We start from the raw sequence: 23188 nt of genomic DNA, 5'->3' as shown, positions 1-23188 counted from the left end.
TGACTTATAAATAGTTTGCAATTCTTTTAAAGTAGGATTTGTGTCTTGCTTGTTACTGATGTAAATATGACTGTGGATGAACCGCCGAATGAGAACAATGAACAAACTTTAGATAATCTTTTAAAAAATGACAAAACATTGCACAAGAAAGAATTAAAAGATGAAACCAAATCTTCAGTTTTGCCTCAACCAGCTCGTTATCTTTTCACATTGGCACTAGCTGCTGGCTTTCTTGGCATGGTGAGATTACGGAGTTTTCTTAACCACTTGCTAGGTCTTTTTATGTGCTTTTCACTTCAGTTTGAATTTTAAAGTTTAGTGTAGTGTTTGGAAATATCTTAGAAAAGTGGCTTGTGTTATAATTAATGTAATATCTCATGGTATCTGAGAACTGGTTGTAAAGTTAAAAAGAGAATTTTATTTGGCAAAATTCGGGACTGCACCAAAATGTTCATATAAAGTGAGTGGTCATATTATCCGTTGTCATATGAAGCAGACCCGTCTCTACTGTCATTTATCATGTGTAGGGGTCCAGTTTGAGTATATTGGGTCTGACGTTTCCCACCCTGGCAGCAAACTTGCACAAAACTATCAATGACCTGCCGATGTTGGTGGTTGTGAGAGGAGGTGGCTATCTTGCTGGTTCTCTTTTTATTGGTCTTTTAGAAAGGTATTAAGACCAATTTGTGGTTAAAAACTATTTACTTCTGGGCTTATTCTTGAACTGATATCATTATCCTTCACTTATATCAGTTTTGTAAAAAACATGTTGAAGCATTCTAGACGTTTCATTTTTCAACAGTTGTACTTTGTCAAAATATATGATGGAGTCATGCTGTAAAAAGGATGGGTCACTGTTATAAAACGCTGTTACACGTTTTACGTATCACTGTTATACATTTGGTTAACTTAATGAGGTTATTTTTTATCCCTGTAGCAAATTTAACCTCATGGTCTTGTCTGTATCACCATTATTCGCCATTGCTGTTGGAATGCTAATGACTCCATTGATTCTTGATGTTGTTGCACTTCATGTCAGCACTGCGATTGCAGCTATTGGGCTAGGAGCTTATGAGACAGGTAGGTACATAACTCATGTATCAAGTCTGCTTTCTTTTCCGAAAAAGTGATTTGCAGTTTATGCAATCGTTTTTGTATCATCTAAATCTGTTGAGTGATAAGTTTTTTGTTAGTTTATTTTTCATTTTTTAAGTTGTGTGTTAAAACTTGCAAGACTTTACAATTTTATTGCAGTTGGGAATGTTTTGTGTTTGTATCTGTGGGGCAAGAAAGCCGAACCGGTTTTACAATTTCTTCACTTCTGTTATTGCTTTGGATCCGCAATGACCCCATTTTTAGCGAGACCGTTTCTGAATGAGGTTTTTCACAACACTAGTGGCATGAACGGTTCCTTATCTATGTACACTGGTCAGTAATTTGTGATTCAATAAGTTGTTGTCGTTGCGTAAAATATATGACACAAAAGAAAACAACTTGTGATAAGTAAAAATTAGCAATGTTTGTCTTCTAGAGTCTGCATCAATTCCAAATATCACCTTGATTGAAGGCAGTGCTGTGCCATTAGTGAGCGTCCCTTATCTAGTAATTGCTTCATTTGTTGCATTGGTTGTGATATTTATGCTGGCTGTAACTTTCCTTACTTCCATTGATTTGAACGAATCGCAACAAGAAAATACAATTGAGCAGGAAGGAACACATTTCAGGTTTGGTCTCAGTGGTTTGATTTCAATATCCAAGTTGTCTTGTCTTCTAGATTGTATTGCAGGGTTTTGAAATTGTGATAGCGATCATTTTGTTTATTGTTGTTGGTATTGGTCAAAGGCAGTGTTCATTGTTATCGTTGTTTTCACTGAAGTTATTTTTTTTCAGATGTGGAATGCTCTTTCTCATGTTTCTCTTCTATTTTCTTTACGTTGGAGTGGAAGTTTCCTTTTCTCTCTTCATTTACAAATTCGGTATAAGCGAGCCGCCAGGCCCTGCGTACAGCAGAGATGTATCCACACATCTCAGCGCAATGTTCCACTTTACCATCGTTGCTAGTCAATTTTTTGCCATCTTCTGGTCACAAAAGTTTTCTCCAGGCAGTCAGTGACATAAGATTTTTAATATGTCTATTTAGCTTTTCTATACAAACGTTTGTAGCATGCCCTGGAATTTCATACAACTTCACTTTCGTTAAATTGCTACTGCATTGTTTTGTTGAATAGCAGTTGTTTCTAGTTTTGAGACTGAATACCCAAGTCTACTATATATTGTAAAAGATCGTTTGTTTATAATTTGCATAGATTAGCTATATTTGTGAGTCAATTGACATCAGTTTATGCCACAACCAGGTTGCCTGATTAAAAAGTAATGCTACTCACGTTATTCCCTAAGCCTTATTGTCCCTAAGCGGAATTATTCAAAGGGAATAAACGTTATCTCAATATCCTGACATTGGAATTTTTTCCAGAAATTTTGGCAGTCGATTTTGTTGGTCTCGGAGTTGGAGCTATGGCTTTGATTTTATTTCCACTGTATTCACAAACAACACCAGTTCTGTTATGGATTGCAGTAGGTGCTGTTGCTTTGTTCGGGACAAGCATATATGCAACAACATTCTTGTGGGCAGAATCCTATATTACTGTTAATGGAAGGTGAGCTGTGTTATGTTATGTGCCGCGCTCTCATGAACAATATTACATACAACACATACTGCGAAAATAACTAATTTTACACATCAAATTTTTTACAGTTTTATTTATATTTGTATTATGTATAGTAAATGTAACTCCCAAAGTTTGTTAACCAATTAACTTTTGATCTAGAGCGGCAAGTATATTTATCATCGGTGGATCCCTTGGTGAAATGATTCTTTCAATCCCAATTAGTTTGCTGATAGAGAAAATGCCGCTATCATTTGTATATCTCAGCAGTAGTTATGTATTTGCTTTGGTGATTGTCTTTATCATATCTGTCAAGTTTGCTCACACAAAAGGCCGAAGACACTCTGAGTAAGTGCAGTTTTCATTAAAAAAAAGGATTAGTTCAAAGTTTGTCATGTTTTTGTTTAATGTTTTAATTTTAGTTGGTCTATATTGATTAAAACATTTTCGCTTATTTGGATGATCATCATTGTTACATATGGCTAATAAAATTGTTTTGAACAGTCATATTATTTTTGTTCAGCAAAAACAAAGCAAACAATGGGACTTCCAAAGATGACGAAATGCTTGATATCAGAGTTTAAACGAGGAAAGAAATTCTTATTTTGCTTTTTAATTTCTGCCTTTTAATTTGTCTTGCACTGTGACTACTAATGATTTAATTAATTTTTCTGGCACAACTTTATACGTTAATATACGACAATATGCATCTAATCATAAATTATTGCACAAGTTAATTTCTCTGTCGTGTTGAAGTGATTAAATAAATTGCATTTGTTTACACAAAAATTTTTGAAGATCATATTACACAAGCTTTTGAAATAATTTAAACCAGTGAGATTATGTTCCCATACTTCACACAATTTATGTTGTTAACCTGGTTTTTTGTTTTACACATTTTGTGTTGCAAACTTTGCCCACAAGTTATATAATTTTTACCGATCGCTGTTAAGATACACGAACACATCGCATGAATTGTGCTCAGTGATAAGCTGAAAATATGTAATTTCGTTTCGTTTGAAAATTTGTTATAGCATGTATATGTTGTTGTTATTCTTTCAGATTCCGCCATTAATTTTTATATGATTTTTATATCAGATAAAGAAAGGATTTTACACATACTTGTAAAGCTTTACAAATGTACAACAATACAAGTCTTATATACGACAAAAAAACTTGGAAATTTCTGAAAAAATATCTAGCATATTAGTGCAAACTTTTCCAAAAATCAGTTTTGACAACTATCTGTTCTACAGGCAATACCTCTCAAATCAATTAAGCTAACAGCTGTCTTTGATTGTAACCTGCATAAATTGTTGATTGCTTTTAATTGTTTATTGCTGAATAGAAAGCCAAGCTTTTACTGTTTTACAATTTAATGTATTTTATGTCCACTCACAATGTGTTATTTGTTGTAATTGTTTTGTGCAATACACAGTTGCATTTATGGTGCCTGGAAATATTTCTTCTTGATTCTATGAAAAGCCTTTGTGTCTTAGTTTTGCATTTGACAGAGATCCAATCTCGAAATATGCTGGTACTGTATAATATATGCAAAACACAATGGTATATTTTCATAATATACCCTGTACATTAAGATGTATATACGTTAAGTTATAAATTGGACATTTACAAAATATTTTGTTTGTTTTGTTAAGTTCCTATCTGTCATTTTCAAAATACTGAGCTTAAATTTCTTTGCGAATAATCTTTTGGCTGCACAATTGCAATTTTTGCCGATTTTTAAAAATAAATTGCTGTGCTAATCGCATGCAGTGATGTCTTTAATTCATTAACTTTGCTGCAAAATACCTACAGGGCTATATACAGGTAAGGTGTAGGGTAATACAGTACTGAGTAATACAGTACTGCTATCTTAACTTTATTTTCATTCACTTTCTATTCCACTAGTTATTATGTAAAATTATTACTGCTATTACTATTCCTATTATTATTTCATTATTATTACTATTAATTAATTATTATTATTACTTAATAATTATTATTACTTATTACTATTATTACTTAATTATTACTATTATTACTAGATTTCTAGTGTTTAATGTAGTTTGATATTTGATAATATTTGGAAAAAATGATAGCTTTTATGGTTGTTTTTTTTGCCGGAATTGCTTAAGATTTTACAAGTTAGGACTTGAAGGAGCAATTTTTCAAGAAATACTATATCTATTCTAAGGCTTACCTTAGGTTAAAATTTGGTTTAAAAACATTGATTACATTTTATTGGAAAAGACTGCACATTGAAAGATTTTATGAGTTTGTTGTATGTTCATAAACAAAAGTTTATGTATACTGCAGAATCACTGCTCTAAAGGTGGAGATTGTGATATGATGATATTGATTGATATTATTTTAATACCTAACCTTACATTTCATACGCAGTTATTTTTGTTGGTGTTTGTAAACCGTTACAAGTTTTGTGTACTAATGCTACTTCTCAGATGTTCTTTCACTGAAATACTAACTCATTACTTGTTAAGCTTACTAAAACCGTATAAATTGCATTTCCTGGTTTTTCCAAAATCAATTACTTTTACTGGTAATTGTGCGTAATTTGATTGTTGATGTTCTTACTCTATCTGGAATGTGTGTGCTAATGCTAAGGAATAGTAATCTATTTATACATTTGAGTTGTCTTTTGTTCTCATTTTAACACCACAGCAACGTTGCATGATTTCTCTATTCTAATGTATTTATAAAGTTGTCTGTTTCAGAGTAATGGCCTGTTGTGTTGAAACACGGTGTTTAAGACAGTTTGGTGTGATTTTTATGTTTTTACTTACATTTTTTAGCTTTAAGTTTTACTAAAGTTACTTTTAGTTTAAAGTTCTCAACTATATTTGCATTGTTTTCTTAAACATGTGACTTGTACATTTGCACATGTTTTTGTACTTTGCCTATCGCGCTCAATTTCCATTCCAGGGTGATACGGTATGATTTTGCAGTTTTCCATACCAAGTTGATGATTTTACACCATACCTGAAGTTAATCTGATTCAGCTTTCTTGCATTATATCATTGATTTATTTTAAGGTATTATGTTATATGTAATAAGTTGTATTACAGTTGGCCAGATGATTGTAGGTGCGTAAGATGACGGATAGCTTAGATTGTGTGCAAACTGAAAAACAGGTTACTGGAACATTACTGGCTGAAAATGCCCAATCACAAGCCAGCAAGAATGATAAATCTAGTTGTAATCCTTCTGTGAATTTGGCGCGATATCTTTTGAGCATTGCACTTGGAGGCGGCTTCTTTGGCATGGTTTGTTAAACACACTTTGTTTTCAATTAACATATCAATGAATCGCTTTGAGTTAAGAAAAAATATTGACTTTGGATAAGACGTCAGCTATTATGTGATATATTTATGTTTGCATGACTCTGTTTTTTGATTTAAACTTAGGGATTTGCATCCAGCATATTTGGCCTTGCTCTTCCTACATTAGCCGAAAATCTCTCAATAGAGTTAAAAGATGTCTCTCCTGTGTTGATTGCTCGAGGGGCTGGTTATCTATCTGGCTCACTTATTATGGGTTTCTTGGAGAGGTTATAAAGCTATGTACAGTATTTTATTATTTCTGTTGTGCTCTACTATAAACTTAAATTATCTGGGACGTAACTTTCAACACGTTACCTTTTACAATAATCACTTAGAATCATTCAATCAATTTCTGTCGTACAGTAGTATAACTTTCAATATACTTAGTTAAGTTTATTTATTTTTTAAAGATATCAATAAAGTAGCTAACACATGACACATCGGCCACAAGCACACAACAAAATAAAAATAAAAGCTGTTTTTTTAGGAAGGTGGATATTCATTTTCTTACCATAAGTGCTTTGACAGTGATGACAGTTGGGTTGGTTCTAACTCCTGTGATTCTTAATCTGGTTGTGTTTTATGTCACTATTGCCTTATCCCGCCTTGGTATGGGCTCATACGAAACAAGTAAGTTTATCTATGTAAAGTAGTTTAATGAAATATTTTTGTTTCAATTGTTAGAGCATTCTGAAATATGAACAACACTTTATTATTTTTATGTCACAATTTTTTATTGTTTATTTAAATTTTTCAACTTCTAGTTGCAAATGTCTTTTGCCTTTACCTTTGGGGCAAAAAAGCGGAACCAGTGATGCAGTTTCTTCATTTTTGCTTTTGTCTCGGCTCTGCAATCACTCCATTTGTAGCCAAGCCTTTTCTCAATGAAGCCCAACATGCCAACAGTTCAGTTAACGGTAAATCTGCTGGTGCTAGGCAGCATATAATTCCGGCATTATATGTGAGATTTCGTAAGAGTTATGTTTACTAATTTTGTCCGTGTAAATTGTTGAATTTGTTTATTGAAACATTTTTCTAGAGTCATATGTCACGTTGAAGTACATAGATTCTTCTGGAATACCGTTTATCAGCATTCCCTACTTCATATTTTCGGTGTTTCTCGTCGTTATTATAATTTTTATTGCATTGTTAAGAACTTGCAAGCCATTGAGCTTATCGGAATCTCAGCAGAAAAACACTATAAAACTTGAAGGAAAACGATTTAGGTGAAAGTTCATTATTTTTAAAAACGTTTGTCATAATTAAAAAAAATAAACTATCACCTAAATTAATAAAAGATAAAATTGAAATAAAACCTATGGTCAACTGTCATTAGCTACTCTACATAAACATTGCCTTTTTAGAACAACATTAACGTAACCATTTAAAAAATCTATTTTCATCACAGGCTTGGAATGTTATTATTTCTCTTCACGTTTTATTTTGTTTATGTTGCCATGGAAGCCAGTTTTTCCAGTTTTCTCTACGCATTTAGTATAAGTTCAAAGTCTGGGCTCGGTTATTCCAAAGAGATTGGTTCAAATCTAATTGCACTTTCACTTTTTTCGATTGTCGTCGGTCAATTCTGTGCTATTTTTATGTCGAAGAAATTCTCCCCAACCAGTGAGCCTTAAATTTATTGCATGTACTTTTAAAACTATACTGATCTTAGAGGGTAAAATAAATGGTTTTCTAACAGCAAACTTACTGTACTATTTTGGTAAATATATAAATGAATAAAAAACGTTTTTCATGAAATTAGTCTTTGCTGTTTTTATAAATTATGCTTAATTTTAATCTCGATGTAATTTTTAGCAATATTAACTGTTGACTTGCTGGGTGTCGCTGTTGGAGCCATTATTATGATGATTCTTCCAACCTACTCGAAAGGCGCGCCGTGGATATTTTGGATAGCCATTGCAATGACAGGTCTCTTTCGAACTAGCATTTACGGAACAACGTTTTTATGGGCGGAACGATACATCACTGTCAATGGCAGGTGAAAAATAGTTTTTTGTGTGTCAGTCTCAAAACTTTAGTTAACTTTACAACTATTTGCATATTTACTATCTTGTAAGTATTATTTAAATAATTTTTCGTGCTTTTTGTTAAGAGCTGCCTGTACATTCATTATTGGTGGTGCCTTGGGCGAAATGACTTTGCCTATTCCCGTTGGTCAACTGATCGCATCGGAACCACTGTCCTTTTTGTATTTTCATGGCGGTTTTACACTAAGCTTGATACTTCTTTTTGTTGCAATGAGGAAATTTGCTTCCACGCAGGGCCAGAGGCTTAAAAGGTAACTTTTATCAAGTTGCTTTTCAATAAAACATTCTGCATCTGTAAATTTAATTGACCTGTAAATTCTCTTTATACAATGCAAGGTATTTTTGCAGGGATGTGTTAGGAAACCTTTCCGCTCAGTTAGGTCAATCAGAAGACGGTGTTTCAAAGATTGAATCAACAGTAACGTGAAGTATCTCAAAGTGTTTGCGTTTTCAAAATACTTTGTGTGGTGCAGAAAAGTCGAGCGTTTGATGCTGATGAGATGGTCAGATTTAACACATGCAGAGCTTGATCATGTTCTGCTGCCTGTCTAATCCTCTGAAATGGGCCGTCAGTGTTTCAACCGTGACTAAAGAAATTCTTAGTTACTTAAATACGGCTTTAACACAAATATGCAATGTTTTTTTGGTTGAAGCAATGTGTTTACTGTATTTGACAAATATAATTTGTCTTCTGTGCCAGAGACTTGCACAGAAATGATTTTGACTTTTCTTCAATTAAGGTTGGCATTTCTTTAATTCATGGTCAGTACTTTTTATGTTGATCACGTAATTGTGTCCAGTTCCTTATGCGAATAACTTTTACTTTCAATTTATTCTTTTATGCAAAATATGTTCTGCCACCGTACCGTGGGAAAACCAACCTGTTTTTTTCCCATTGTCAATTTATCTTTCACTTTAATACAAATATTACTGCGTATCATTATTTTGAAGATTGCATTTAACCCAGGAATATATTTTTTGCACTTTGCAATGTGTAATAAACGCTGCCTCCATAAAATCAACGGATCAATCTATTGCACCACAATGGCTTCCAGCATATTTTTTTGGTGATGCTGGGCATGTCAAAGCAAATCATGGAAATTCGATTTGCTCATTAGTGTAAAACTACATACTTACAACTGAGTCTACAGATATTGATATAAAGTAAATTAATGATGCAAGAAATACCGTCTTCATGTATTACCTAAAAGACCTAATTGCTTTATTTTATTATGAAGGGAATTTACTAAATTCGATCAAACATTTTTAAAGATTTTATATTCACCAGCACCAAATCTTTTATCGGTCAGTCTTGGAGGAATCTTTTATTGGTTTCGGTTTGCAAGCTACAAAATCCGATTAAATTATGCGGAAAACAAATTGAAATAAGTCATAGCAATACAATGCATTATAAATGATTGACAGAACAGATCTTGATTATTTCAATTACAATAGTACTTTGCGGCCGTTGCTAATAATGTTGCAAAAAGGAAGAAAATCAAAGACAAATATTACATCCACAACAACTTTCTGGAACCATCTTATAATACTGCGCAAACACCGTCATAATTCTTACCACACGATATAGATTTTTCATGTTACATCACCGTTATGATCACGGTTTTCTGTGAGACAATCTATACTTCAAGCCAAAAGGATTATGATAAGTAATGATTAAATGACTATTGTAGTTTGTTTACAACCTTAAAAACCACGTTTGAAATTCATCATAGCGCTTACTACTTAAACAAAAGTGCAAGCTGGTCTAATTTAAAAGGCATACAATGCAGTTGTGTTGCAAATCTTGTCTGAACAGGTTTGCAACATTAAACTTTGATAGGATGACATCAGAAAGAAACCGTCCATTGCTTCACAATAGCATCATCCGCAACAGAGACCAATGTGTTTCCGTTTAGCCAACCGACTGCGCGGATATCACTTTTATAATGGGCGACTAAAATGAGAAAAAGATGTTACCGCAGCCCTAAACTAAATTGGTAATAGAGTTTGTACTCAGGAACTGAATGTGTTATGTGCCTACATTAAAAACTGATATTTCAAAACTTTGAGCATAGAAGGGAACTTGTGAGGCACAAAGTTTGTTATGCACATGCGTTCATAGTAAGGAAAACCTCAAAGGAACTTATCTCTTGCCTTTTCTTCATTAAACCCCACTTTTCAGGTTAAATTTTACATTTTGGAACTAGCCAAGGACATTTTGAGCAGACTGGAAACACATCAAGTCATTTTACATGGCTTCAGTGGACCAATGCTACTTTATTCAAAAATGATATGGGTTTTAACGACCAGGTTTTGTAACAATGATATGCATGATTGCACATAGGTCACTTGCACAAGCCAAGTTACAACACAGTCTGCTCTTATACTCAGTCATGTTAAATATCTCACTTATGGAGTGGTTTTTCTGATCCGATGTGTCCCAAACAAACAATCTGTTGTCAATACTACCAGATGCAAGATGTTGGTTGTCAGGTGCCCATGCCAGGGAGGTACAGTTGTTACTATGTCCATGCAATTCTTTTGGCTTTTCCTACGACGTTGAAGTCATGTTAAAATTACCGCAAAACGTTTTATTAGTTGTGTGCCTTGAAATTTTTACCTTGAAGCCATCACAAACTTCGTATATCTTAATAACTTTTTCATCAGCCACAGCTAGTCTAGCGCCATCCGGGGAAGATGCAATGGCGCTGACTTTGTTCCTCAGTTCGAAAGTGACACCGGTGTCTGTTATTGAGTGGCCTCCGATGTCGTAAACATGGCAGATCTGCCCTTGGATATTGTGCCCGTGCTCTTTCTAAGATAAGGATGAATACTTATTAAATGTTTTGATACTTAAACCTAAAATCTTAAAATACAAACTAAATAGTGAAATATTCTGGCTTTTAACCACTCGGTTAAAACAAAAACTAGCCTCAATATTATGATGTTTATAACAAAACAATATTGGTAACTTCGTCCCGCTAGGTCACGTACTTTTCCACTCGCGATTATTTTGCTCCCAGCGACAGCCAACACGACCGGGTGAGAATTATCCTTGAACGGGAAAGCTGACAGCTTCTTCTGGTCTTTTATGAGTAGCATCTGCAAAAGAGGAAAGCGAAGTGTTGACAACAACTAGTCCATCTGATAGAAAGAACTGATCAAAAGTTTAACTCCCAGGAGAGCATTGAAAAGACCATCTTTACATGTCAATGTTAGTTCCTAATATAACTTGGAACTTCCAGAGTAAATTACAGAAAGAGCATAAAATTAGGGACCTCTTTTTCGCAAGCGACAACGATATATTCATCAGCAGTTATCGCCATTGAAGCAGGTTCGCTATCGACGCTGATAACTGCATCAGGGCTGTATACGCAGCTGTCGCAGTCAGTGAAACGAACTTTGTTGTCCGAGCCAATAGAAACCAACTGATTTTCACAAGCATTGTACACCATGGCCTTAACCTGTGGGTCAAAAGGAAAATCCCGGTCAAAAGCTAAAAAGTATGCATTTTACAAGTTATTTGTGAACTTACTATGGTGCCATGTCCTTTCCCACTTAATCTTACAGTATCTCCAGTTTCAGGGTTCCACTTCACAATATTGCCGTCAAAACTCGCTAATAAAATTTTACATTCAAATCGAACTTTAAACTTACTAACAAACTTCAAATGTTAAATTTAAATCGAAATTTCTTCTACCAGTTCAAGTCAAGTCATTAAGTGCTTTATACCGGTGAAAATGGCTTCATTCGGCTTTAAAGCCAGGCTTGAAATGGACTTGTTGTGACCAGAGAGAACGCGCAAAGGTTTGCAGGGATCATCCCGATTCAAGTATGTAATATCACCTGTGACGCATGATAGTGGATTGGTAACAAAATCACACACGAGTATGGAAACACTATACCACAGGAAACTAACTTCAAGCAAACTACAAACGCTGTGGTTCTGATTGAGAGGCAATATCCAAAGACTTTAAAGCTAATGACACGACATAGTAGGTTAAATTATACCTCCTGAGATGTAAAGAAGAAATCCTGGACTTACCAGATAGAGATACAGTGAGGAGATATTTCCCTTGCCAGAGACAGGATAACTGTTGGTCATCGATTGTGTTTCCCATTACAAATTTTCTAATGATAAAAGTCTAAAGGTTAAAAATCAATAATCGAAAAGAGAAAACACAGGTTACATCTTAATCCATTGAACATTTTTTGTTTGATATAATTAATGAATATTAACTTCTTAGCGTTATTTAAGATATGAAACACCGATTTCCATATATGTTGCAACTTGTACCAACACAAAACATGAAATTCACACTCGGTATTAGGACAGCATGTATTACAGGAACACACATACTTCAATACCACACACATTTTGGAGCAAGGTGCTTGAAGTTACAACTTATAGGTAAAATGCCAACACATTTTCTACCATTTTGGCTCTTGTATTTGTCCTAGATGTAATAATAAAATAACACTTGTTGCGACAATTTGTTTCTTTGGTGGTGGCAGGTGTTTTTTGCAAACTCCAGTTATATACTAGATTCTAGAATGTCAGCACTGGACAAACTTATAGCAAAGTGTGCCATAAATAAACAGAAGTGGGATAAACCTATATCCACGTTGAACTCGACTTAACATGAAACTACCAGCTACTCGGTGTTATAGCTTACACAACTGTCTCTCTCGATTCCACATTCCAAATCTTGCAGGATTTGTCAGCAGAGGCCGAGAGCAACTCAGAGCTGTCTGGACTGAAACAAATGCTGTACACCCCTCCATCATGAGCTTTTGGTTCGCCAAATCCTCCAATCTAACAGCAAACAAGGAAAAAACATGTAGTAAGTATATGTTTGCCCTCGATTGCAATCAAGCTTCATTTTTCCCGTAACTAACTATTTTCAGAAAATGACAGAATAAACAACCTGTTCGCCGGTCTTTCCATCGCAAAGTTCAATTGTTCCGTCAGAATTAGCAGCAGCGTAGTATTTTCCGTCAGGAGAAAATCTACAGCAATTGGCAAACCTTGTACCCTCCTGTTAATTAAGCAAATTAAAAATATAATTCAAAGATAACAAGCGGCAATTGTTGAATTCAAAAATATTTATAGTAGAATTCGCCTATATCGACACCTCAAGGGGATGAAGAAAAAGTGTCGAAATAGACGAATCAATGTAAATTGTTCCTAAATTCCGGTTTTAGTTCTATGTAAGGGCCTGGTAAGGGTTCAATGTGTACTCTAATCAGCACTGCCGTTAAATTTTATGTTTTTGCGTATACTACAGCAAAGAACAACACAAAAAAGACTGTGAAAAATAATGGTAGTTGCATTGACATGTAACACGCTCGCAGACAGTACTGATGTGGAGCAATATGGCGTTACTACAGTAAGGTGACATAAATAAATCATAATTACTTCAAATACGACTAGGCAACCTAAACCGTCATAAAGGCGTAAGTGGGATTACGACCCGGAGTGAAAAGAAAAGCTACAACTGTCACTATAAACGAGCAAAATGCTCTGGGGGATCAAAAAAGGTGTCGATATAGTCAAAGTTGATATAGGCGAATTCTACTGTATATGATTCACCAGACGAAATGCACTAGACATTAATTTAATTATACTAAGCATTGTAACTAAATTATAAAATGTCAGTAAAACAAGTTACAGATATCCATGCCTGTTTAAGCTTATATTTGAAAGGAGGCCCTTCGTAGAAGTAAGTGTTGAAGTCTTCAGATGCCACAATACAGCGGTAGGGCCTACTCATCTTGAGGTCGCAAGAGTTGCAAGACTTACCGGGTCCACTTAACGTACCAACACTTGAACCACTATCCCATAAGAATACATGAGAAAATCTGAAAAATTCATTAAAGCATCACTGAAATCAGGAGTATATCGATCATATAAGTGCTGTTCATGACACCTAATGCAGTTGATAGATATATAGCATTATTATATGTTTAAAGTTTCGAATGGATATTAAAACAATTTGGGTTTGAAAACATACTTCTCACGCCCCTGACCACAAACAGCGATGCGCTTGTTTTCGCCATCCCAAGCAATGTCACAGATCTTTCCACTAATCGGTTGATACTCATACTAGAAACAGCATAAAATACAATATCCACCACATACATAACATCTACCAGAATCGGGTAGGTAGGTAGATTCCGTGTACTACAATTAGTTGGGGTTGAGTTAGCTGCTTGACAACAGTCATAATGACAAACCTTTAAGATATGTTCAGCTTGTGTGGTGTCCCAAATTCTAATTTTCCCAGATGAATCACCAGAGCAAATGTAGAAGCCAGATGGAGAATATTTGGCACAAGTCGGAGGTTTTTGGTGAGCATAGTAACCATCAAATTCCATTGGATTCTATAGTGCAAATGATACAATATGATATAAGGGTGATGTTGTGATGTAATGTGCAACAATGCAATGTTGTGCTACAGGCAATGAGCCTTTCAATAATTAACTGGTATAGAAATATAATTTTTATAAAGCTTAATTGTTTGTTGCTTATTCTTGTCGAACCTCATTCGACAATAAAATCTAATGGCATACACCAAGGCTGCGGAAGTCGACACTGCACACCAATAGTAAGTTTTTAAGCGGTGGCCGTACCTCTATATCTCGAATAACTACACAATTTTTTGTGCAATAGAGAAAATTCTTTCCCTTTGGATCAGCGCCCATCACCAAAGACGTAGCCCGAGTTGTGGGAGGCAGAGGCGCAAATGCAGATTCTGGAACAAAATGTGAATAATTTTATAAACATTTTACCAGACAAATGGAATATTTCATAGGCATATTAACTAACTTGACATAGCAGCAGTTAAATTAGAACAAAAAACATGCAATTATGACATCTAGCACACTGTCAAGCTTTGTTAGTACATAATAATTGGATTAAGGTTTGAGTTCTTAACGTAAGAAGATAGATAAAAATTAGGTCAAGAATAGCATTCAAAATTCAGACTGATTATGTTATTCCTTAAGTACAAAAAAGGTTCTCTGAATGGGTAGTTTAGGCTGAGGAAATAATTGCTGCCTTGCTTAGACGACACAATAATCGAAAGCCAATCAGAGCACAGCTATACTTACTTTTGCTTATTTTTACCATCTTAATAAGGCTAATACCAACAAACTTTAACAAGAAAAATTTTAACACAAGGAACGTTTGGATGAAACTAAATCTGAAAAGCAACCAACTCTATAATTATCTAAATAGCAGAAAAACAAAACCTCAGTCAACATGCATCACAAATATACTGCATGGTGTAAAAAGTGTTAGCAACTTCACAATCATAGATCTATAATTTATGACTTTCCAACTTGTTCCAGCCGGTCAGGTTGAGTTTTCAAACTTATTATACTAAACTGTTGCATTCAGTATATACTACAAAAGCACAGACAAAAAACTGACAAAATTTCGATTACATGTCAATTGCCCTTTGGGTCTAATGAAGAAGTGCACAACCACTAGATGGTTTTGCATATTAGACTCCAGCTACTCAAATTGTGATTTAATCTGATTGTGCATTTCTGCGCTAGCCTAGGCCCTGCCCTTTTTCAATGTAATGCAACAATAATTCAGTACCACTATAAAAACTACTATAAAAAAAATAGATAATAAAAAGATGTATTCCATGATGGGACAAAACAAAATGATTAAAAGAACAACCATTGAATCATATACAAAAATCGTTCAATAAAGAAAGACCATTTTAAAGTCTAGTTTATTAATACAGTAAGTTTGCATGGGGCTGAGTTGTTTAGTTAAAAGAGCTTATAAAACAGCTCAACCCTAATTTGTTCTCATGTCAAATTTGTTTTGTAGCTTATAAACATGAAGAAAGAAAAAAAACGTCAGTGTGTTCTGTTCACATACTACGCTGGTCTCTGATTTCGCCATTTTACTGGCCAGTGCTTCACCTTTACTTTTTGACTTTAGTAGGCTACAGCTTCATGGCGCCTGCATGGCCTACAATCAGGATAGGCTATGTCCCGCACCGCCGTATGTTGATTATATAAGCTAGACACCAGCCTAGGATATTGTTTACAGTACCATAAAAAGGTTGAAAAACGCCGTTGAGCGGCGGTATCAAACAAATCGCCATTCTACAGGCTAACTTCTTAACTAAAACGAACAGTTGATAGTTACTTGTGTGATGTAACAGTCACACTGTTTACTTTCAAACCTAGCATCTCCACCAAACCCTTTTATGGCTGGTTCTTCCGGAACTTACCAAATACGGCAACACCCGGTGAACACAATATTGAAACGAACTCAGGCGTGACGAAAAGTGTTATTACCTTATTACATCATAATGATACAACACCCCATTTAAGGCGGATCTAATTCTCCCAGCCCTTTGTTTATCTCATTGCTGTAGCCTATAACGCAACAAATTGGAGTTTATCTTCACGATAAATTTCTCTGGTCTGGGTTTTCGGAACTTACCAAATACGGCAACTTCTGGTGCACACAACATAAAGACAGCTCAAGCGTGACGAAAAGTGTTATTACATCTTAAAAAAAATACAAAACACGATTTGAAGCGAATCTAATTTTGTCATCTCTTCGTTTATCCCATTCGTGTAACGCAACAATTTCGAGTTTATCCTGAGGTTAATATTCTAGACTTCCGGTTTGCTAAAACTGGTTCTGCCCAAAGGTTAGAGGCGTCTTTAAAGTCAACTACTGTGTAGCAAATAATGGAATGGTAAGGTTGTTACTATTAACACCTCGCTATGTATTGTAGACACCCCCTTTGAGTAGCGATGTATAAACTATCGATATACTGTAGTTTATATACCTCTGGTTTGAGGTTATCTTGGTTGATATGTTGATAACCAACGTGGGATTGAAACGAATTACTGGTACAGAATCAAATCTATAATAATTCCATTGGAATATTAACAAATTTGTTTTCATTACAACGACATTTGATCTAATTAATGGTTTTTGACCGTTTTCGTCGTATTTACCACCACAAAAACTTTACCCCAACACAATAGACATACGCATGTATATAGGACTACCTACTGTTTCAAGGTTACAAACCTTCAAAAGGATGATTTCGGTAAAACAATGAACCTTTTCAAATACTACAACTAAATAAATGACTAATAACAAAACTTAACGCTTCCAATTTATTTTTGTTTCGTACGATGAAAATGTTTTTCACAGTTCACAGTAGCCTACACCTTAAGAAGCAAGCTTATGCTTGCGAAAGCTCGTGTCGAAAAATATAAAGTTAACCTTAAGAGTGCCAAACTGTACCCTGTTTTTTTATTTAAATTTTACTTTAAAATTTGTTTAACACGGTTCAGACAACATCAATTTATTTTTTGTCGGTGGAGATGTTATTTGTAACTACAGCATTATAATCGCAAATTTATCCTATTGATAAATGAAATTGAAATGTAGGGGTAAATATGCAGCAGGTTAAGAACTAATGATCTTAAAACCTGTATTGATTTTATACCTACCTCTTTCGGAGAGATTTGCTTATTAATCTTAGCTTAAGTAATCCCCCATCAATAAACTTTTTGTCTGTTAGGTGCAAAATGAATGAAAACACTTTACTGCGGTATAGCGGTTTCAAATAAGAGGTTTGTTTAAGTTACTTTGGAGATAGCAGCAGTATGCAAAGTAATTGATAATAATTAATGCATGTAAAAAGGAAGAAGTAGTGAAACCCATATCCAAGAGACTCGCCGTTGCTAAAACAAAGCACATGAAAACAAATCTTTTACAAATAATCTTACATTCTTTATGTCATAGATGTTTTATCAAGTCACAATTGCGGCACCAAGTGAGTACGAAAGTAAAGGATTGTACAGTACATGAAGGACATTCCGCATGGCAACCTCTGTGTGTTAGCTTGGTAGTTGGTACTGCGCTCTGTCATCTTCAAGCAAGCTTGGTTTCGCTGGAAATTAATTGATTCTTTATCCTTTCGTTTTTGCTGCAAGTTGTGTTATGGCAGGAGTTGCAAGAAGGTTTGCATTTCTAGCGACTCAGGTAAACATTCTTGATTGGTTACCTTATAGTATACCTTATAGTTACCTTATAAGGCTTATACACTAGGGCCACACTGCAGAGTTTGGCATACCCGTACACCATACAGCTTCAGTGCTCCACTTAAGGTGCGTTATTTTGCACTTAATGTAATGGATAGCAGTACTGTGAAATTGCCCACTTTCATTGCGTCTGAGCATTTTTTGTGCACCGCACTTGTTATTTTTGGTTGTTTGGCGAGCCCAAGAGCGCTTGGCCTATACAGTAATTACATTTTGTTGTGGTTTTTTAACTTTAATAGACTAGCAGAGAAGACTATAGGTGGAGCGTTTATTTTATTGTATGTGAATAAATAAATGGAATTCTGTCTTCATTGAGAACTTTGTTTTCGTGACATTGATCCATTATCCTCGCTGGCTCAGCTTCTCAGACTGTTGACTAGAATTTGACCGTTTTCAACAAGATCTTGTGTGCGCTAAATAACCAAAAATCGCAATTACAGCTGCCCAAAAATGCTAGAATGTATGATGTGTGCAATTACAGAATCTGACAAATTCAATTTCTGATTGAATTTAAAATTAAATGCACAAAAGTTTTGTCCAGGGCAATTGTTCAGTGCAAAATTGTGGTAGTATCGTTAGTATCTTTTGGTATCATTCAGAAGATAAAAGGAAAGTGTATTCAAAATAATAGAAAAATAGGCTTTATCAGTTTTTCTGACCTGTAGGCCTCAAAATCACTTGATTATAATTTTCTCTGCTTCTGAATGGTGCACAAAAAGCGTTATGCAAAATCATGTGCCTTAAGTAGAAAATGAGTTGTAGGAAACTATATTGAGTGTGCTTATGCCAAATGCAGCAGTCTGTTCAGCTTCTATAAGCAGGACATTTTATAAAATTGGGGGTACCATGCCAGCATGTGCATTTGTTTAAACAATGATGTAAGCTTTGCTATGCAAAAAGAAATCTAATTTGCTCTGTAGTTAGTGAATTTAGTACTTATTGTGCTCGCTGTATTCTTTATTGTTGGTTTGAATTTCAGCGGGCTTTTCCAGCATGTTCGTCGGTGTTGACATCACAAACTCGTCTGCCACAGACATTATTTGCTCAGGTAAGATGCTGTTTCGAATTTGGATAGCTATGGATAATATTTTAATTTCAGAGTGCCGTATCTACACAACGTAGAAAATGTAGACCGTTCTGTAAGCTATTGGTTGCCTTGCAGACATAGATATATGGTATGTGGCTAAGAAAACATGCAATGCACTAATGTCACTTGCAAAGTATTTCTGTTTCAGAAAATGTCAACAGCTGCAGAAGTGTCGGACAAGTTCCGAGTTACAATGATTCCTGGAGATGGCATTGGACCAGAACTCATGAATTCTGTTAAAGTAATTAAGAGTTATTATGAATTAATGACTAACTAATCTTTGAAACTTCTTGCATAATTGTTTGATGTTTCATGAACAAAGATTGCAATAGACTCAAAATGCTATAACACTTTTCATGTCTTGTTTTCAGCAAATTTTTAATGCTGCTGATGTGCCAATCCATTTTGAAGAATTTTGGATAAGCGAAGTGCAAGACCGTTGTTCTGATGAGAAAATAGAAGAAATGATTGCATCAGTCACCAGAAACAAAGTTGCCATTAAAGGTACAAGTACCTATGTGTATATATCAAACAATTTTTTATGATTTCTTACTGGTTTTAAAGGGGGGTTAAATGTTGTTGTTTTCGAGATTTTTTATGATCTTTCCTGGTACATGTCACAGATATTTTTTGATAATTGTTATTAAATGACCAGGAATCTTAACCACACCAACATGGTTTGACTTGGGAGAATTGCAGAGTGTCAACATGCAGATCAGGTATGTGCATAATTTTCATCACCTCTTTTTCTTTCATTGCAAACTGTTGTAAGGGCTTACTTCTGCTCAGGAAGAAACTTGACCTTTATGCTAACGTTGTTCGTGTAAGAAGTCTGCCGGGTATCAAAACACGTCATGGTGAATTGGATATTGTTGTCATTCGTGAACAAACTGAAGGGGAATACAGTGCTTTGGAACACGAGGTGAAATTTCTAGAAACATAAATGATAAAAAAAAACAATTTCCCCTGATTTTTGTATGATTTCTTGTCATTTTACAGAGTGTACCTGGAGTCATTGAGTCATTGAAAATAATAACTAGAGCAAAATCTGAGAGGATCGCAAAATTTGCGTTTGATTATGCTATGAAACACGACCGTCAAAAAGTAACCGCAATACACAAAGCCAACATCATGTAAGCAATTTGACAAGGAGTAATATTTAGATAAATATATTTCAAATAAAAATTATGTCGTTCACATAATGAAGAGTAAAATCTTGTAAATTGTATGTCATTGGTTCCCTTTTAAATGTTTTAAAGCAGAAAGCTTTCATACAGTAATTAGTCACAATCCCTAACATTTTGCAGGAAACTAGCCGATGGGATGTTTCTTGATTCATGTCGTAAGATTTCAAAACTTTATCCAAAGATAAAATTTGAATCGATGATTGTGGATAATACGTGCATGCAGGTACATCACTGACTAATTTGTTTGAGGACGTGCCCAATTATGTCAAATATTGAACAGTATACAGTCGAATCCGCTTAATTCGGACACCGGATAACCCGGACAACCGCTTTATTCGGCCAAAATGCTCGGGAACGGAACAAAAGTAAAAATTGAACGTAAAAAACTCCTGTTAATTCGGACAATTCTCCGCTTAATTCGGACACAGGTTCGCAATTCCATCGTTAGGTTATGACACAATAAACAGTACTTCGTTCGTTTTAAGACAAGATTCAATTGCATTATGAGTGATTATGGTGAAACAATGACGATCCATGCAGTAACAATCGACAATGAACTCATATAACGCCGTGCCAGCTTTATAGTCGCTTTTACTTCGGTACAATTGCGTCCATCTTGTAGGACAAAATTGTACAGAAAAGTTTAGCACAAAAAGTGAAATTGCTCACTAAAGTAAACGAAGACGTTTTATGCGATCAGTGCCAGTTACTGCAGTATAGCGCAGCTGCCATTCATTTTTTACCTAACACTACAGTATTTTAAATGCGTTTTTTGCCTTTATGCATGACCATGAAACGAACAATTGATTTTCCGCTTAATTCGGACAAAGCCGTTTCTCCGCTTAATTCGGCCAAAAGTGAGCGGAACCAAAGTGTCCGAATTAAGCGGAGTCGACTGTATAGATGATGCACTATTTGCAAGTATGCAATTGATAAGCATGGTTTGAAGCGTGGGAGATGTAATAAACTTTCTCCAATGTATTCACAATTAAAAAACTTTTTAATGAGGTTTGAGCTTTTCCTCTGCCCTGTACAAACATAACTTGACCCTTGAACTATATGCTTGTTAGCTGACTTCGCATCCATCTCAATTTGATGTGATGGTCATGCCAAATCTTTATGGAAACATTATCGATAACCTTGCAGCGGGGTTAGTTGGCGGGGCAGGTGTTGTACCGGGTGAAAGTTACAGCCCCGAATGCGTCGTTTTTGAAAGTGTAAGTATGATCCAAATCAGCCAACTTTCTACAATTTTACAACAAGGTGGAAATTAACTTCTCTTTTTAGGGAGCTCGACATCCTTTTGCTCAAGCTGTGGGTAGAAATATCGCAAATCCCACAGCCATACTGATGTGCTCCAAAAATATGTTGTACCATATGAAGTGAGCTATACTGTACCATTATTACATACATTGATGTGACGTCTGTTATATTTAACTTTTCTTTAACTACACTGAAGGAATTTATCTTTATTGATTAATATTGAAAGTTTCCATAAGCAAAAAAATTAAAGAAACCGGTGAAATAATTTTTTCAGCCTTTCAAGCCATGCCAAGCTTGTTGAAAGTTCACTGCTAAAAGTATTACGAGAAGGAAAGGTAAATAATTCAATTGCAAACATGCCATTGCAACAATGGTTCATTGCGATTGCTAATAATTTAATTAGTCTAAGGAATTTTGTTTTTAATTGAAAATGGTAGGAGAATTGTTTGTAAGAATCTGGTTGCGCTATTGCATTTATTTTTTCTTCATCTATTTTACCTTCAACCACTTTCAGGTTAAAACAACAGATTTGAAGGGATACGCCACTACTACAGAGTTTACCAACGCTATTATCAATAACTTGGGAAAAGCCTAAACTACTATCATGTTTGCAGGATTTATTTATTAGTATGTAAAAATCATACGCTTTATTCATTTCTCTGTATATTCACTTCAGCTTCTGTCTACACATGCCGCACACATTGCAGTTCCTTTCTTATGTTTTTATTGTTTTGTCTAAGTTGGTATATTTATGTTAAAAGAAGGCGTTTGAGCTAAAAGCTTTTGTTTTTACTTTTGCATTTTGCTAAAAAGCACATGAAGCTAGTCTTTTCAGGTAGGGTGATAGCCTTTAAAAGAATTTATTCTGATAAGGTAAACAAGTTACAAGAGAAAAATTACTGGGCGTGATGGCGATAAACAATGATCTCACAAAAAAGGAGAAACAAGTCGCTTTTGTAGGATTTCCTAAGTAGAAAGTTTGTAAAAACCTGTAAATTGCAGATCGTTATTAACTTGTTTGATTGGTAAGTTGTTTGACAATTAGCCTCGATTTTACTGTAGATCAGCCAAACTTAACCTTAGGTAAATTTAATTCGCAGAGGTTTGTTAAGCCTAAACTAAAGGACGCCGAAGGAGTAAGTTGACTGACGATTGTTAAAAGTCCTTAGACTGTCTCTCGGTAAATTTGCTTTGCATAAATTGCTTCTGTAAAAAGGAGAAAAAAAACGATAAAATCCTTGGTTTTGACATACTGTAGAGTGTAGATAGACGTTTAGATCTTCGGTCAGGTATATATTTACCTACTATGTCTCATCATAGCACTATAAATAATAAAGCAAAAACCAATCAGTGTTCACTCAGTACTACTTACATCCGGTTCCAGAGCCTTATTTCCAACAACACAGCGATGCAACTGGCATCTGACAAGTAAAACAACAAAAATGACCCTCTGCGAACCAAAGTTTTACAGGATGGTCTTGTTTTTCTTGCTGTCCAC

General features: G+C 34.9%; 4 protein-coding genes and 1 long non-coding RNA gene across 5 annotated transcripts; 3 read left to right on the top strand and 2 right to left on the bottom strand.

Moving 5' to 3' along the window:
• The first annotated feature begins 3 nt into the window (after window positions 1–3).
• On the top strand, window positions 4–4437 carry LOC143460332 (sodium-dependent glucose transporter 1A-like). The gene is made up of 9 exons (XM_076957800.1): window positions 4–240; window positions 528–670; window positions 938–1080; window positions 1255–1428; window positions 1532–1724; window positions 1891–2105; window positions 2474–2657; window positions 2829–3014; window positions 3190–4437. Exons 1-9 carry the CDS (start codon window positions 67–69, stop codon window positions 3248–3250), a joined length of 1473 nt encoding a protein of 490 aa, XP_076813915.1. The 5' UTR covers window positions 4–66; the 3' UTR covers window positions 3251–4437.
• Window positions 4438–4842: 405 nt separating this feature from the next.
• On the top strand, window positions 4843–9067 carry LOC143460333 (sodium-dependent glucose transporter 1A-like). The gene is made up of 9 exons (XM_076957801.1): window positions 4843–5950; window positions 6092–6234; window positions 6495–6637; window positions 6772–6924; window positions 7047–7233; window positions 7416–7630; window positions 7823–8006; window positions 8121–8306; window positions 8404–9067. The coding sequence occupies exons 1-9, from the start codon at window positions 5780–5782 to the stop codon at window positions 8480–8482; spliced, it is 1461 nt and encodes a 486-aa protein (XP_076813916.1). The 5' UTR covers window positions 4843–5779; the 3' UTR covers window positions 8483–9067.
• A 294-nt stretch (window positions 9068–9361) lies between these two features.
• LOC143460327 (WD repeat-containing protein 1-like) lies at window positions 9362–15321 on the bottom strand. The gene is made up of 15 exons (XM_076957792.1): window positions 15169–15321; window positions 14689–14810; window positions 14293–14439; window positions 14070–14161; window positions 13740–13917; window positions 12984–13094; window positions 12732–12871; window positions 12101–12186; window positions 11788–11901; window positions 11591–11673; window positions 11334–11519; window positions 11050–11157; window positions 10676–10870; window positions 10465–10606; window positions 9362–10009 (listed from the first exon to the last, which is right to left on the bottom strand). The coding sequence occupies exons 1-15, from the start codon at window positions 15185–15187 to the stop codon at window positions 9903–9905; spliced, it is 1830 nt and encodes a 609-aa protein (XP_076813907.1). The 5' UTR covers window positions 15188–15321; the 3' UTR covers window positions 9362–9902.
• A 2612-nt stretch (window positions 15322–17933) lies between these two features.
• Window positions 17934–22469, top strand: LOC143460334 (isocitrate dehydrogenase [NAD] subunit beta, mitochondrial-like). The gene is made up of 12 exons (XM_076957803.1): window positions 17934–18094; window positions 19133–19201; window positions 19389–19481; window positions 19612–19744; window positions 19896–19959; window positions 20030–20162; window positions 20240–20373; window positions 20548–20650; window positions 21498–21644; window positions 21715–21809; window positions 21965–22025; window positions 22205–22469. Exons 1-12 carry the CDS (start codon window positions 18053–18055, stop codon window positions 22283–22285), a joined length of 1155 nt encoding a protein of 384 aa, XP_076813918.1. The 5' UTR covers window positions 17934–18052; the 3' UTR covers window positions 22286–22469.
• Window positions 17971–23171, bottom strand: LOC143460345 (uncharacterized). The gene is made up of 4 exons (XR_013117865.1): window positions 23063–23171; window positions 20020–20171; window positions 19090–19473; window positions 17971–18002 (listed from the first exon to the last, which is right to left on the bottom strand). It is a non-coding gene; the product is annotated as an uncharacterized LOC143460345 (long non-coding RNA).
• Window positions 23172–23188: the final 17 nt, after the last annotated feature.

This window comes from Clavelina lepadiformis, chromosome 5 (genome assembly GCF_947623445.1).
Source record: "Clavelina lepadiformis chromosome 5, kaClaLepa1.1, whole genome shotgun sequence".
NCBI lineage: Eukaryota > Metazoa > Chordata > Ascidiacea > Aplousobranchia > Clavelinidae > Clavelina > Clavelina lepadiformis.
Note: the sequence above shows the minus strand (reverse complement) of the source record. Positions and strands in the feature narration are given on the sequence as shown.